Source organism: Somniosus microcephalus, chromosome 3, assembly GCF_052327205.1.
Source record: "Somniosus microcephalus isolate GS21.2 chromosome 3, FLI_Smic_1.0, whole genome shotgun sequence".
Classification (NCBI taxonomy): Eukaryota; Metazoa; Chordata; class Chondrichthyes; order Squaliformes; family Somniosidae; genus Somniosus; species Somniosus microcephalus.
The window spans coordinates 194,291,363-194,305,684 of record NC_140989.1 but is presented as its reverse complement, the minus strand read 5'-3'; the positions used below and the strand labels follow the sequence as shown (position 1 = coordinate 194,305,684).

General features: G+C 49.7%; 1 protein-coding gene across 2 annotated transcripts in view; it reads right to left on the bottom strand.

The window, feature by feature from the left end:
* Positions 1 to 2,021, bottom strand: part of nt5e (5'-nucleotidase, ecto (CD73)) — a 114,338-nt gene extending 112,317 nt beyond the window's left edge. Inside the window, exon 1 of one of the 2 annotated variants that reach the window (XM_085982060.1) lies at positions 1,540 to 2,021. In XM_085982060.1, coding sequence (XP_085838186.1) covers positions 1,540 to 1,866 — 327 coding nt within the window. In that variant the 5' untranslated portion in view covers positions 1,867 to 2,021. The remainder of the gene's footprint in view (positions 1 to 1,539) is intronic. The other variant, XM_085982059.1, reaches the window with a different exon arrangement.
* Positions 2,022 to 14,322: the final 12,301 nt, after the last annotated feature.

Sequence of the window (14,322 nt, the reverse complement as noted above, 5' to 3'; positions counted from 1 at the left end):
CATACTGGAGTTTCTCTGCATCCTCCTCACAGCACACACACCCACCCAGCTTTGTGTCGTCTGCAAACTTGGAGATATTACATCTAGTTCCCTCGTCTAGATCATTAATATATATTGTGAATAGCTGGGGTCCTAGCACCGATCCCTGCGGTACCCCACTAGTCACTGCTTGCCAGTCAGAAAAAGACCTGTTTATTTCTACTCTTTGCTTCCTGTCTGCCAAACAGTTCTCTATCCAAGTCCCATGTGCTTTAACATTGCACGCTTATCTCTTATCGAAAGACTTCTGAATGTCCAAATACGCCACTTCCACTGGCTCTCCCTTATCTATTTTAAGAGTTAGAACGTATCAGTTATGTACCCAGCCTTTAAAAGCACCACACCCCTTCCTATCTCATGGGCAAACTGCATGTTTTTTGCATGTAAAGTTTTCCACTTTTACCCACATATCGATTCCTACTCAATTTCTAAAGGTTTTACTGATCTATGACACCGGTGGATGGTGGGAATCTTGGAGCAGCTGATCAAGAGGACAGCCCAGTGTGCTCCCACAAACAGTCCTTTTGCCACAGGCTGGGATTGTGCATTTGTAAAGGGGAAAAGATTTGCATTACAAGCTCCATTGGGTTTCTCACAGCTGTTAGCTCAGCCAGTCAAATCAAAAGTGTAGGTATGCAAGCTGCACTGCCATGGTTACCAATGCGCTGTGGAGTTCAGCTCTTTGATGTTAACCATGGCTCCAGAGACTTGAGCCCATAACCTAGGCTGACACTCCAGTGCAGTGCGGAGGGAATGCTGCACTGTTGGAGGTGCTGTCTTTTGAATGAGACGTTAAACTGAGGCCCCATCTGTTGAGTCTGTATGTCCCAGTTATGTTTAGGATCAATCACTGGACACAGACAACAAGAATAACTTTTAACAGGTCTTTACTAGTCGAAGGTCAGGGCTGAACTGCCCAGCAAATCCTTGCACAACACTTATATACCGGTGTGGTCACCACCGGTATTACAGTATACAGCAGCCAAGAGAAAGTAGTACATCTCTTAAGGTAGTTTTCTTAAGGTGGAACAGGTTACATACACCACACCATCCTCCACCTCTCAGGTGGATGTTAAAGCTCCCATGGACTATTTGGAAGAAGAGCAGGGGAGTTCTCCCCGGTGTCCTGGGGGCCAATATTTATCCCTCAACCAACATCACTAAAGCAGATTATCTGGTCATTAGCACATTGCTGTTTGTGGGAGCTTGCTGTGCACAAATTGGCTGCCTCATTTCCTACATTACAACAGTGGCTACACTTCAAAAGTACTTCATTGACTGTGAAGTGCTTTAGGACTTCCTGAGATTGTGAAAGGCGCTATAGAAATGCAAGTTCTTTCTTTCTTTCATGCCTGGAAAGGAAATGAGAAACAAAAGCTTGCCTAACATGATGAAAGACAGTTCTTCTTTAATACAGAATGGATTTACAAGGGGAACATGCACTTTTTCTTACACTGGTCTCATTAGAGTTTCAAAAGCAGGCATTTCCAGCCTTCTTACCATTGCATCGTAGCCCAGCTTGTGCATGAAGTGGGCAGCCTCTGTCCCCTTGTAGTAATTGAACCAGATGGTGCCCTGGTACTGATCCCCGGCATCCAGCAGCAGCACGTTCCTCTCCTTCGCCTTGATCTGCCGGATCTTAGTCAATCTCCTGGCCACTCCGGCGTAACAGTCGGAGGCGCACTTGCCCGAGTCCTCGCTGGTCTGCTCCACCCTGGCGTGCACGTCGTTGGTGTGCAGGATGGTAATGTCCAAGGGGGCAGTGCGCCGCAGGCACAGGGCGCTGAGCAGCCAGAGACACGGCAACAGGGCGGAGCTGCAGCCCATAGTCAGCTCGCGAGCGAGAGTCTGGCGAGCCGCTGGCCTGACCCGCCGCTCCTCCAGCTTTAAAGAAATGTGAGCCTTGGGCTCTCCCTCACACACAGGGGAGGAGCTCGCAGATACTTTTGGACCGACTTGCTAATGCAAAACACACAGGACTCACGGGAGCGAGCTCATTGGTGGCCCCTGGGAGCTGCAGCTCACCTGCGCGAATTTCAGAACTTTTTTTTGAAAATCTACAAATTTTGCACATTTCTACATTTCCCCCCACTAAAAGTTGGCTGGAACTTTTCACAAGCCACTGGTTAATAGTTCCGTTGTGACTCAGTTGGTAGCACATACGCCTCTGAGTCAGAAGTAACAACAGAAAATGCTGGAAAAACTCAGCAGGTCAGGCAACATCCGTGGAGAGAAATTTGAGTTGACGTTTCGGGTTGGACCCTTCTTCAAAACTGGAAAGAAAAGAAACTAGATCGAAGGCAGGGCTGCGATCGGACAAAAGAATAAAAGAAACAAAAGAAGTAAAAGAGATTAGAAGCTAGACGAGATGGTAATAGGCTGGGATTAGGTGTAAAGTGTACTGGCAGGGCAAAAGATAGCTGCCAGGTGTGAGAGAGAAACAAAAGGAAAGGGGGGGGGGAAAGGAGTGGAACAATTACAAGAGAAAATGAAATGGGGGCCGAGCTTATGATCTGAAATTGTTGAACTCGATATTGAGTCTGGAAGGCTGCAGACTGCCTAATCGGAAGATGAGGTGCTGTTCCTCGAGTTTACGTTGAGCTTCCGTGGAACAATACAAGAGGCCAAGGACGGTGAGGTTTGAGTGGGAATGGAGCGGTGAATTAAAATGACAGGCGACCGGAAGCTCGGGGTCACCCTTACGGACTGAACGGAGGTGTTCCGCAAAGTGGTCACCCAATCTGCGTTTGGTCTCCCCAATGTAGAGGAGACCGCATCGTGAGCAGCGAATACAGTATACTAGATTGCGAGAAGTACAAGTAAATCGCTGTTTCACCTGGAAGGGGTGTTTGGGGCCCTGGACAGTGGGAAGGGGGGAGGTATAGGGGCAGGTGTTACATCTCCTCCGCTTGCACGGGAAGGTGCCAGGCGAAGAGGAAGGGCTGTTTGGGGTGATAGAGGAGTGGACTAGGGTGTCTCGGAGGGAGCGGTCCCTGCGGAATGCTGAAAGGGGAGGGGAGGGGAAGATACGTTTGGTGGTGGGATCACTTTGGAGGTAGCGGAAATGCCGGAGGATGATCCGTTGAATGTGGAGGCTGGTGGGGTGAAAGGTGAGGACAAGGGGAACCCTATCGTGGTTCCGGGAGGAAGGGGCAGGGGTGAGGGCAGAAGTGCGGGAGATAGAACTGACACGGTCGAGGGCCGTGTCAACCACAGTAGAGGGGAATCCTCGGTTGTGGAAAAAGGAAGACATGTCTGAAGCACTGGTGTGGAAGGTGGCGTCGTCGGAGCAGATACGGCGGAGGCGGAGAAACTGGGAGAATGGAATAGAGTCCTTACAGGAAGCGGGGTGGGAGGAAGTGTAGTCCAGGTAGCTGTGGGAGTCAGTGGGCTTGTAGTAAATATTGGTCGATAACCTATCCCCAGAGATGGAGACGGAGAAGTCGAGGAAGGGAAGGGAAGAGTCCGAGATGGAACATGTGAAGGTGAGGGAAGGGTGGAAATTGGAGGCAAGTGAATGAAATTGTCAAGTTCGGGGCGAGAGCAGGAAACGGCACCGATACAGTCATCAATGTATCGGAAAAAGAGGTGAGGGAGGGGACCCGAGTAGGACTGGAACAAAGATTGTTCCACATAGCCCACGAAAAGGCAGGCATAGCTAGGACCCATGCGGGTACCCATGGCAACACCTTTGATTTGGAGGAAATGAGTGGAGTTAAAGGAGAAGTTGTTCAATGTGAGAACAAGTTCAGCCAGGCGGAGGAGGGTCGTGGTGGATGGGGACTGGTCGGGCCTCTGTTCAAGGAAGAAGCGGAGCGCCCTCAGGCCATCCGGGTGGGGGATGGAGGTGTAGAGGGATTGTACGTCCATGGTGAAAAGGAAGCGGTTGGGGCCAGGAAACTGGAAACTGTTAAAGTGGCGGAGGGCGTCCGAAGAGTCGCGGATGTAGGTGGGAAGAGACTGGACAAGGGGAGAAAAGATAGAGTCAAGATAGGAAGAGATAAGTTCCGTAGGGCAAGAACAGGCTGAAACGATGGGTCTACCAGGGCAGTCCTGTTGTCAGAAGGTTGTGGGTTCAAGTCCCACTCCAAAGACTTAAGCACACAAATCTAGGCTGACACTCCCAGTGCAGTACTGAGGGAATGCTGCACTGTCGCAGGTGCCGTCTTTCAGATGAGACGTTAAACCGAGGCCCTATCTGCCGCCAGGTGGTTGCAAAAGATCCCACAGCACTATTTGGAAGATGGGCAGTGGAGTTCTCCCTGGTGTCGTGGCCAATATTTATCCCTAAACCAACATCACTAAAACAGATTATCTGGTCATAATCACATTGCTGTTGTGGGAGCTTGCTGTGCGCAAAATTGGCTGCTGTGTTTCCTACATTACAACAGTGACTACACTTCAAAAAGTACTTCATTGGCTGTAAAGCGCTTTGGGACGTCCTGAGGTCGTGAAAGGCGCTATAGAAATACACGTCTTTCTTGGAAACTCTGATCCTCATTCTCTAATGGTCTTGTGACTCCACTTGGATAGGCATCAGTTTCTGACTGGCTTTCTGTGTAACTGCACCAAATAGTTTTAACTGAGCACTGGAAGCCTTATTGAGCCAAAGGAGAGGGCTCGGGTTGCTAACTCTAGCTGGATGTACTCCTGGTGGCTTCATCACGAGCCAGGGTTACGATTGTAAAGTGAGACGACACTGACCTTACGATAACATCATAAGTTGTGGCTCTGATACACCAGTAAGCTGGTTGAGAGCAGGCAAGCACGTTGCCTTGACATTTGACAAACTTTTTCCAGGAATGTCTGAACCTAACCAGAAGCTGATAACAGGATAAATCTGATTCAGCGTTCAGTATTCCAAGCTACTGGCAGGAGGGAGATTAATCTTTAATTCTTGAATACTCCAGGATAATCTGGGAGGGTTGGCAATCTTAAGAGTGCCGTGTCTGTAGACGTGTGCTGTCACCACTGAGTTATGGCCTGTTGACGCCCCACACAAACATTGATTAGGTGCCCCACCTTCAGATAAAGGGGATAAAAGTTGACTTGGGCTTCACTGCAGTGTTCATGGAGCTGACCCCTCCTTCCAAACATTAACTGGATGGTCTGAATGTCGTGCTGGGGGACCCCACATGAGCTAGAGTGGGTCTCCTCCATGCCCTGTGCCATTGTGCGCAAACTTGCTGTCAGGCTACCCAGCGCAGTTAGAAGGTCCTGCTGTATAGCCCTCAGTTGGCCTCTATAGGCTGTGCCCTCATGGTCTTTATCTTTGCCCTCTGCAGCAGGAGCTAGGTGCCGAGCTTTCCCTCCAGCGAGCTGATTTCCTGGCCGTTCCAGCCCAATGCCCATTCTCCTGCACACTAAAAACAAAGACTTGCATTTCTATAGCGCCTATCACCACCTCAGGTCGTCCCAAAGCGCTTTACAACCAATGAAGTATTTTTGAAGTGTGGTCACTGTTGCAATGTAGGAAACATGGCAGCCAATTTGCTCTACTTCTTGGACGGTGCGTTCCAAGATTCCTCTATCCTTCCATTATACGACAAGCATCACCAGCTGAAGTTCAGAAACTCTGAGCTCGAGGGCAAGCAGTCGGAGACACTTCCTCCATCTGTGATCATTCCCAGGCGTACAAGACATCCAGGGCTTCCCACATCGCACAGGTACCACACATCGCAAGCCTCTGCTGTCCTCCCCCACCCCCTCCATAAGTAACCGCTTAATCCTAAAGGTTTCATCAAACTCAAGCACAACTTCATGATTTAATCCTCAAAATAGAGTTAATAAATCTAGACGTTTAAACTTATGATGCACTGCTCACTAATTACAGCATGCCACTTGGCATTGTGGGATATGTATCCTCCTGAGGCCCAGGTTCGAGGTGGGGTGGGGAGGAGGGGTTTCCTGCCCTAACCTGATCCCTCCTGCTACCCCTGCTGCTGCAGTGGTCGTGTCCACTTCTTCTTCAATGGGGCAGTTAAATCAAGGCAGCTCAGCACTTGCCGGGGGGTGATAGCTGGTTAATTAGACATTTAAGTCTTGAGATCTTGTTACGAGGGGGGAAGCAGAAGTACATTTAAAAAACTCCAACCTCAGCTCCAGCACCACTGAAACCATGGCAACAATCACAGCTGACATTTAGATCTCAATAGATAAGATAAAAAACAAACTGGGGCAATAGTTACTCCCCTTTCTCTTACTCTGGGTACCTTTTACTAGCCGTACCCAAAATTTGGTAGCCTGTCTACCTTAAATGTCTAATTAACCAGCTATCACCCCCTGACAGGTGCTGAGCTGCCTTGATTTAACTGCCCCATTGAAGAAGAAGTGGACACGACCACTGCAGGAGCAGGAGGGATCAGGCTGGGGCAGGAAACCTCTCCCCCCCCCACCACCCCACCTCGAACCTGGGCCTCAGGAGGATACCTATTCCACAATGCCAAGTGGCATGCTGTAGAAATAGGTCTTTTTCTGAGCAGCTGTGCATTCTGGTCCTTACCCCCTCCATTCCTGTCTCTCACCCCCCGCCCCCAGTGGTTAATAACCAAATGACTGCCAGTTCCTGTACTTTGACGACTGAATTGCAACTCTGAAGATTTGAATTTTAAATTTGAAAATTTGCAAAATTAACATCAGTTTGCGACAATAAGCTGTGAAAGGGTTGATAAGATCCAAAGTGATGGAGGTTAAGGCTGCAGTTATACTGCCGCTATCACGAGAGATGGGTATCTGCCGCTTGCCATGCTGACAGTCTGGCTGGCACTGGGATGAGACTCTGGACCAGGAGCATTTGCTTTGTCCTCACACTGAAAAGTATAAAGTTTAAAAAGTTCCCAGGTAGGCTAATGGACTGTCCAGCTTTGCACTGGGCTGGTGTCAGTATGGGGCTGATTTGAAGATTACATACCTGACTTCTCAGTTACACTGCCCCGTTCTGCCTGCTTGGCTCAGTGATAGCTCTCCCCTCTGAGTCATCTCATACCCCAGCAGTGACGTACCGAGGGAGTGCTACATTGCTGAGGATGTCACCTTCAAATGAGGCATTAAAGCTAGGCCTTGTCTGCCTGTTCTGGTGGTACAGGTGGATAAGAGCATAAGAACATAGGAAATAGGAGCAGGAGTAGGCAATTCAGCCCCTCGAGCCTGCGCCGCCATTCAATATGATCATGGCTGATCTTCTACCTCATCTCCACTTTCCTGCACTATCCCCATATCCCTTGATTCCCTTAATATTCAAAAATCTATTGATCTCTGTCTTGAATATACTCAACGACTGAGCCTCCACAGCCCTCTGGGGTAGAGAATTCTAAAGATTCACTGCCCTCTGAGTGAAGAAATTTCTCCTCATCTCAGTCCTAAATGGCCGACCCCTTATTCTGAGACTGTGACCCCTGGTTCTAGATTCCCCAGCCAGGGGAAACATCCTCCCTGCATCTACCCGGTCAAGTCCTGTAAGAATTTTGTATGTTTCAATGAGATCACCTCTCAGTCTTCCAAACTCTAGATAATATAGGCCTAGTCTACTCAATGGAGATAAAGATCCCATGGCAGTACTCAAAGAGGATTTGGGAAAGTTAAATCTAAGGAGATAAAATCAAAATAAACCTGGAGTTTAGTGCTCCATCGCTTCCTCTAGGTGCCTCTCTGTACCTTTAACATTACAATGCCACCCCACATTGTTCCTACATTGCCATGTGCAAGGAACTGAAAAATTGACCATAACTTCTTAACTTTTCCTTTACTCGGGCACTGATCCTCTCCCTTTCAAACCTGCCATCATCATCTACCTCCTCAAAAAAAAATCTGCGACCTGTCTGTCCTTGCAAGATTTGCAAAATTGAACATTGTCCTATAAGGGTCTATTGGCAGAAGAGGCCTTAATTTTAAAGAATGTTTTAAAAGAAGCCCAGAAAAAGGGGCATACAAAATCACCACCAGACCCCGTGACCAGCTTTTCGGGACACTTTAAAATGGTTCCTGCAGTCCCCAGACAGCCTTTGTGGATTCAGCCCACAGTAAGTTCTGGAAGGCCGTTTCGGAGAAAACGAAACCAGACAGAACCACATACATATGGATTGGATGCAGATCCAGTCAGATCGGCCTGTAGATAAAGGCCATTTACATGTTTACCCAGACAAAGGGAAACAGTTTTATATTCATAGGGGAAGCATCAAAGACCCATTAAAGACATCAAGAAGACATTCAAAACAATACAAGGTCATTCCAGACCAGAGATGGCCATTACTGGCCATCCCAAAGTAGTTTAAAACATAATAACTACCCCGCTGTATTACCAGCCCGCCAAAAGTTAAACAAAGACTAACCTTGATTTGGCGGGAGAAAAAGGCCTCTTTTGAGAAGTATATCTCGGAGACCCGGGGTAGCGATCGAGGTTCTGAGGAGGTTCACAGGATCCGGGGCTTCAGCTGGGCTTCTACATCGGTACGGAGTTCAAGCAGAGACGACGGAGGATCGAGGTTCGAGATGGGAGGTTGAGTCAGCATCTAGCCCCGGGGTAACTGTCAGGAGATCATCGACCAACCCCGGGACGCTGACAAGTATAGGTGAAACCTATATGAAAATGGTGAACCAACTGGGCTGTGCGACGAAACCCATACGAAAATGGTAAAACAGTTGGTCTCTCCCCGCACCGACTTCCAGGCCTGCTGACATCCAGCCTGTCCGTGACCTTCACCTCGAGGAAGAAGAGAGAGTGTCGCAGCCCGCAGCGCTGACCACGTGGAGGCAGGACGCCTGAAAGGATCAAAACACAGACCTGTTTCAAAGCTCTATACTTTCCAACTGGTTTGGTGAGCATGTTTCTGGCCCCTCACAATCTGATGTAGATAGGCTTAGGGGGTGGGCATTTTAAGGGTAATTTTAACAATGAGTTGTTGTCCCTCGATGTTCCGTGTGTTTCCCCATTTCGTGATGACTTTTGTAAAGTATAATATGCCTGTATATATCTTAGCCAGTACTGTATTATGGTTTGTTTTTCCCTCCCATGTACCTTGTTGGTTTGCAGTTTGATTTGTTCCTTTATGCAATAAAGTTTCATTTAGTTTCCATTAAACCTGGCCTATAGAGTATTCTCTGCATTGTAGTTCCTGCCTCAAAGTCCAGTGTCTAGAACCTAAGGGGCGAGTGGGTCAAACCACTCAAGGTTTTAATGTGCAAGAGAGACAGGCCTCTAGAGAGAGAAACCTCTGCGATCTAAAACCCCTTACAGAAAATGGCGACCGCGGCAGGACACTGGCAGCAGGATTGCAACGTATTAGACCCAGGTTTGAATGGTCAAAATGTTATGGATGAGAGGATAGCGGATTATGTTTTTGGCAAGGTAAATCTCACTAAGCAGTGGATTTCCGATCTCTTACTGGATGGGCGTCCTGTAGACGCAGCCTCAGGTGGACAGAGAGCAAAGAACATAAAAAGTCAGTGGAAAAGGCAGTGTGGCTGATGTGCTACAAGAAACAAGTCCAGATTTTGGACAGAGTCGTTGCAGCACAGGCAGCCAAGATCACTACCCAGGCAGCAGAAATAGAGGAAAAGGCCATGGGTGGGGAAAAACTCATCACAGCGCTTCACGGGCTGAATCAGGAACGCCAAGTTGTAGCCAGCCAACACCAGGCTAGAATAGAGTACCTGGAATGCCAGGTTACTGAGGCAAAGATCCATGAAGCGAGAATACGGGAGAAAAACGCCCGCCTCGCACAACAGCTAAGAGTGCAGGAGGAGAGAGTAGTGGAGGTTAAGGCAGCTTACAATCTGTCCCTTGAGCACGGGTTTGAGAGCGCAGACCATGGCCCCTACCAAAAGACCATAGAAGACCTAAGAACGGCCTTGGTTAAGGCAAAAGGCATGGTATGCCTCGTAAGCCCAAAAGCAAGTCACATATTCCTTTTGCAGGAATCCAAAAATCCAATTCCTTGTGAAGTAGTTGTGGCACCAGCCACTGAACCCTCAGTGCCACCGAGCTATAGTGAGGCTTGGCCCGAAGGGGAGGTGGTGAAAGAAAGGGTAGTCGAGGTGGAGCAGGAGGAGGAACAACCCCTGGTAGTAAAGCCGGAGCCGGCACCAATGTGTCCTACTCGGCACCAGAGGTTCGGTCCCACCACTGCAAATGGCGCGGATGGACCCCACATGAACCAGCTCGTGGTGCCCCAAGGTGCCCAACAGCTCAGAGCGATGATAAGCCACCTCCCAAAACTCTCCGAGAAGGGAGATCCCTCAGTCCATTTCAGGGAGGTAGAGGAGACAGCCGCCATCAATGATTGTGATGATCTTGAATAGGCAAAGATGCTGCTCTTCTCCCTGGATAGCACAATCCTTCAGTGCCTCTCAGACGGGAGTAAGAGGGGACGCACAGGATATGTGGAACTCAGAGACGAGGTCTTGGAGGTTCTGGGAGTGGATGACAGTAATCCGTTCCTCCGCGTGGAAGGGACTGTGCAGGTAACTGGAGAACCCCCGCGGGTTTTCGCAGAAAGGCTGTGGCCAGTGTATCAGCACAGTTGTCTGGGCATGCCTGAACGGGCCGCAATGAACGCCGAACAGTGGGTTCATTGGCTCTGTTGTCTGGTTGCTAACAGCTTGCCCCAGATACGGGCCCTAGCCAAATCGTGGTTTGACCCCCAAGGTCCCGGTATCACGGAGGAGACAGTGCTCCGACAGCTTAACATTGCTTACAAGAATTGTAGAAGTCAGGAGACACCTCCCTCTAAGGGAAAAGTGCATGAGGCAAAGTCCGCAGCCCCAAGCAAGAAGGAGTGGCATCAAGAGGGGAATCGTCCTGCCCAAGCCAAGCTCAATTGCTACGGGTGTGGGAAGGATGGACATTGGCGCAGGGACTGTAAAAATCCGTGGAAGGATAATAAGGGAAAAGCTCCCACAGCCCAAGCCCAAGCCCAGACCGCCGCCCCAGCACGAGTCCAGGTCCAAACCGCAGCCCCTGTCCCAGAAAAGGGAGCCAGTGCAGCTATGGATCCCGCTGCGATAGGGTCAATTTTAGAGACAATGCGGTCTCTTATGATCTCGCAGGGGAAGATAGCAGCCACCACCGGTCCTGTCATTCCTGCAGCCACGACCACTGCACCCAAATGACTAGAGCCGGCGCAGCCCGTCTACTTGTGTGCGCTGCGATATGATGTATGGCGGCGACCCCTCGTGGAAATGGAGGTAGAGCGGGAGAAGGGAGCATATCTGTTGGATACGGGGGTGTCGAAGTCTCTACTCCGAGTAAGACCCTGAAACAATCTGTACCGTCAGATAAGCAAAGCTTTATTTTACTTGCATACAAGTGTATACAAGGAGAGAGCTGCCTGGACAAAGGCTAGGCCAACATCTCTAAAGGACATCAGCAAATGCAGCATATTTATACACTCAAACAAGCAAGCGTTCCATAGATCACGTGTAATGGTATTGTATCATCTTAAACACATTAAGAGTTTAAACAAGGACAATCAAAAGGTCAGCAGGACAGAAATGTCTTCAGACAAAGTTAGTTAATTATATTCTGTCAGGAGGTTTTGTTTGAATCTTGTTACCAAAAAATGATTTGCTCACTCATGTCTGATTATCATATTTATACAGTGAAGAACACAAGTTCAATATGATCATGTATAAAGAGAAACGAGATTGACCTTTAACAGAATTGTTTTCATTCTTTGGCCAGATGTCATTAGCAGTGCGGTTACCCAATAGTTCTGCAATGTATTGTTCTGGCAGGTTGTGATTAATTTAATTGCAATAGGTCAGAAGATTACGTTAGTTGCTGCTGACTTGGTTTTAGTCCACAGGCAAAGGTACAAAAATACATTAGATGTCAAGTATCCCATCATGCACTAGTAAGGGCAAAATCATATTTCCACAGGGGCATCGTGCACCGTGATCCACACAGATAACCCTACCACCTCACCTCTGTCCACCGGGGTTCCCTATACTCTGTCGGGCTTCACAGGCAAAGAACAGGCTGGCGCATTTTCCATTCCCCTCTCCATTCATTTAGGACCACTCCGCACCAAGTGGAAGTGCATACTGCTGAAGTGGGAGGTTAGGCGTGGAAAGGGGATCCTTGGGTCCGATTTCTTGGTAGAGCACAGGATCCTCGTGGATCTAAGAAATCATTGTCTTTGGGGAGCAGGTAGGGGTAAGAAGGGCGAGGTAGTAGTCATCCAAGGGAAGGGAGAAAAGGGGACCCTGTGCACTGTGAAGCCAAAAGAGGGCTACGACCTCGAGCTCATGGTCGCCAGTGTCCCACAAGATCTGCAGGCATTCGTGTCAGACCACCTGACTACGTTTGCCACTCACAAACATGATTGCGGGAGGGTCACCGGGTTTGAGGTCAGAGTAGACTGGGACCCCATGGCCCGACCCCAAAAACAGTACAACTTCCCCAGGTAAGTGGAACCCGACATGGAGACAGCAATGTCCTCACTGGTGCAGCAGGGCGTGTTGAGACCAATAGTCACCCATGTAAACTCTCCTTTGTGGCCGGTGAAGAAGCCGGACAATTCTTGGAGGGCCGCGGTGGACTACAGAGTCCTCAATAGCAACATCCCAGCCTGCGCACCAACGGTAACAGCAGTTGCCGACCTGATAGGGAGTATCCCAGCATCCGCGACCACGTTCACGGTGCTGGATATTTCCAACGGGGTTTGGTCCATCCCTTTAAGGAGGGAGGATCAGTACAAGTTTGTCTTTACTTTTAAAGGGCAACAGTACACCTGGAACTGCTTGCCACAGGGTTTCCATAACAGCCCCAGCATTTTCCATCAATGCATGGCAGGGAGCTTAAAGGAGTTCAGCCAGCCCAATCAGCTAGTGCAGTATGTGGACGACCTGCTCCTGTTCACAGATTCCAGGGAGGAGCACGGCCCACTATTGGCCGAGCTTTTGGAGCTGTTAGGCAGAAAGTGTTTCAAGGTAAACCAAAAGAAGGCACGGATCGGCCAGCAGGAGGTAAAATTCCTGGGTCTGACCATCTGCGCTGGAGAGAGAGCCATAGACAAGGCTAGACGGGAATCGGTGCAAGATCTACCGATCCCCACCACCGTAATGGGTGTGAGGTCCTTTCTGGGACTGACCGGGTACTGCAGAGACTTCATTGAGGATTACGCAGCCACAGCGGCCCCGCTGCTCCGACTCCTACACAAGGGAGTGGAGTGGTCCTGGGATGAGGGTTGCCAGGCAGCATTTGAAAAACTCAAGGGGGACTTGCAGACCGCGCCAGCTCTGGGGGCCATAGATGGGGGGGAGGAGTTCTTCCTGGAGGTAGCGGCTAGCGGGGATAGCTTGAGCGCTGTACTGCTTCAAGAGCAACACGGCAAGCTAAGGCCGGTGGTTTACTCCTCCAGAGTGCTCACAGATGTGGAAAGGAGTTTTTCCAATTGCGAGCGGCATCTTTTGGCTAAGAGGACGGCCTTCCATACCGTCGCGTTCTCTCTTTCCACCTGGCTGTTCCCTCGGGGGTTATAGCTGGTGGTCCTGCTTGCAGCAATACCTCTCGCAAGTAGGAAATGACGGAGTTCCTCGCTCATGAAGGAGGAGCCCCGGTCACTATGTATATAGTTTGGGAACCCGAACAAGGCGAAGAGGTCGTTCAGGCACTTGATGACCGTGGTACTGGTCATGTCTGGGCAGGGGAAGGCAAAGGGGAAACGGGAGTACTCATCAACGATGTTGAGGAAGTACACATTACGGTCAGAGGACGGGAGGGGCCCCTTAAAGTCGATGCTCAGGCGCTCGAAGGGGCGGGTGGCCTTGATCAGGCTTGCTCTGTCCGGCCTAAAGAAGTGCGGTTTGCACTCGGCACAGGTCTGGCAGTTCCTGGTCATGGTCCTGACCTCCTCGATGGAGTATGGCAGGTTGCGGGCCTTAATGAAGTGGTAAAGTCTGGTGACCCCGGGGTGGCAGAGGTCGTTGTGGAGGGTCTGAAGTCTATCACTTTGCGCGCTGGCGCATGTAATTCGTGACAGAGCATCAGGGGGATCGTTCAGCTTACCTGGCCGGTACAAGATATCATAATCATAGGTGGATAGTTCGATTCTCCACCTCAATATCTTGTCATTCTTGATTTTGCCCCTCAGCTTGTTATTAAACATAAAAGCGACCGAACGCTGGTCGGTGAGGAGGGTAAATCGTTTGCCTGCCAGGTAATGCCTCCAGCGTCGTATCGCCTCCACAATCGCTTGGGCCTCCTTCTCGACCGATGAGTGTCGGATCTCAGGGCCCTGTAGGGTCCTTGAGAAGAAGGCCACTGGTCTCCCATTCTGGTTAAGG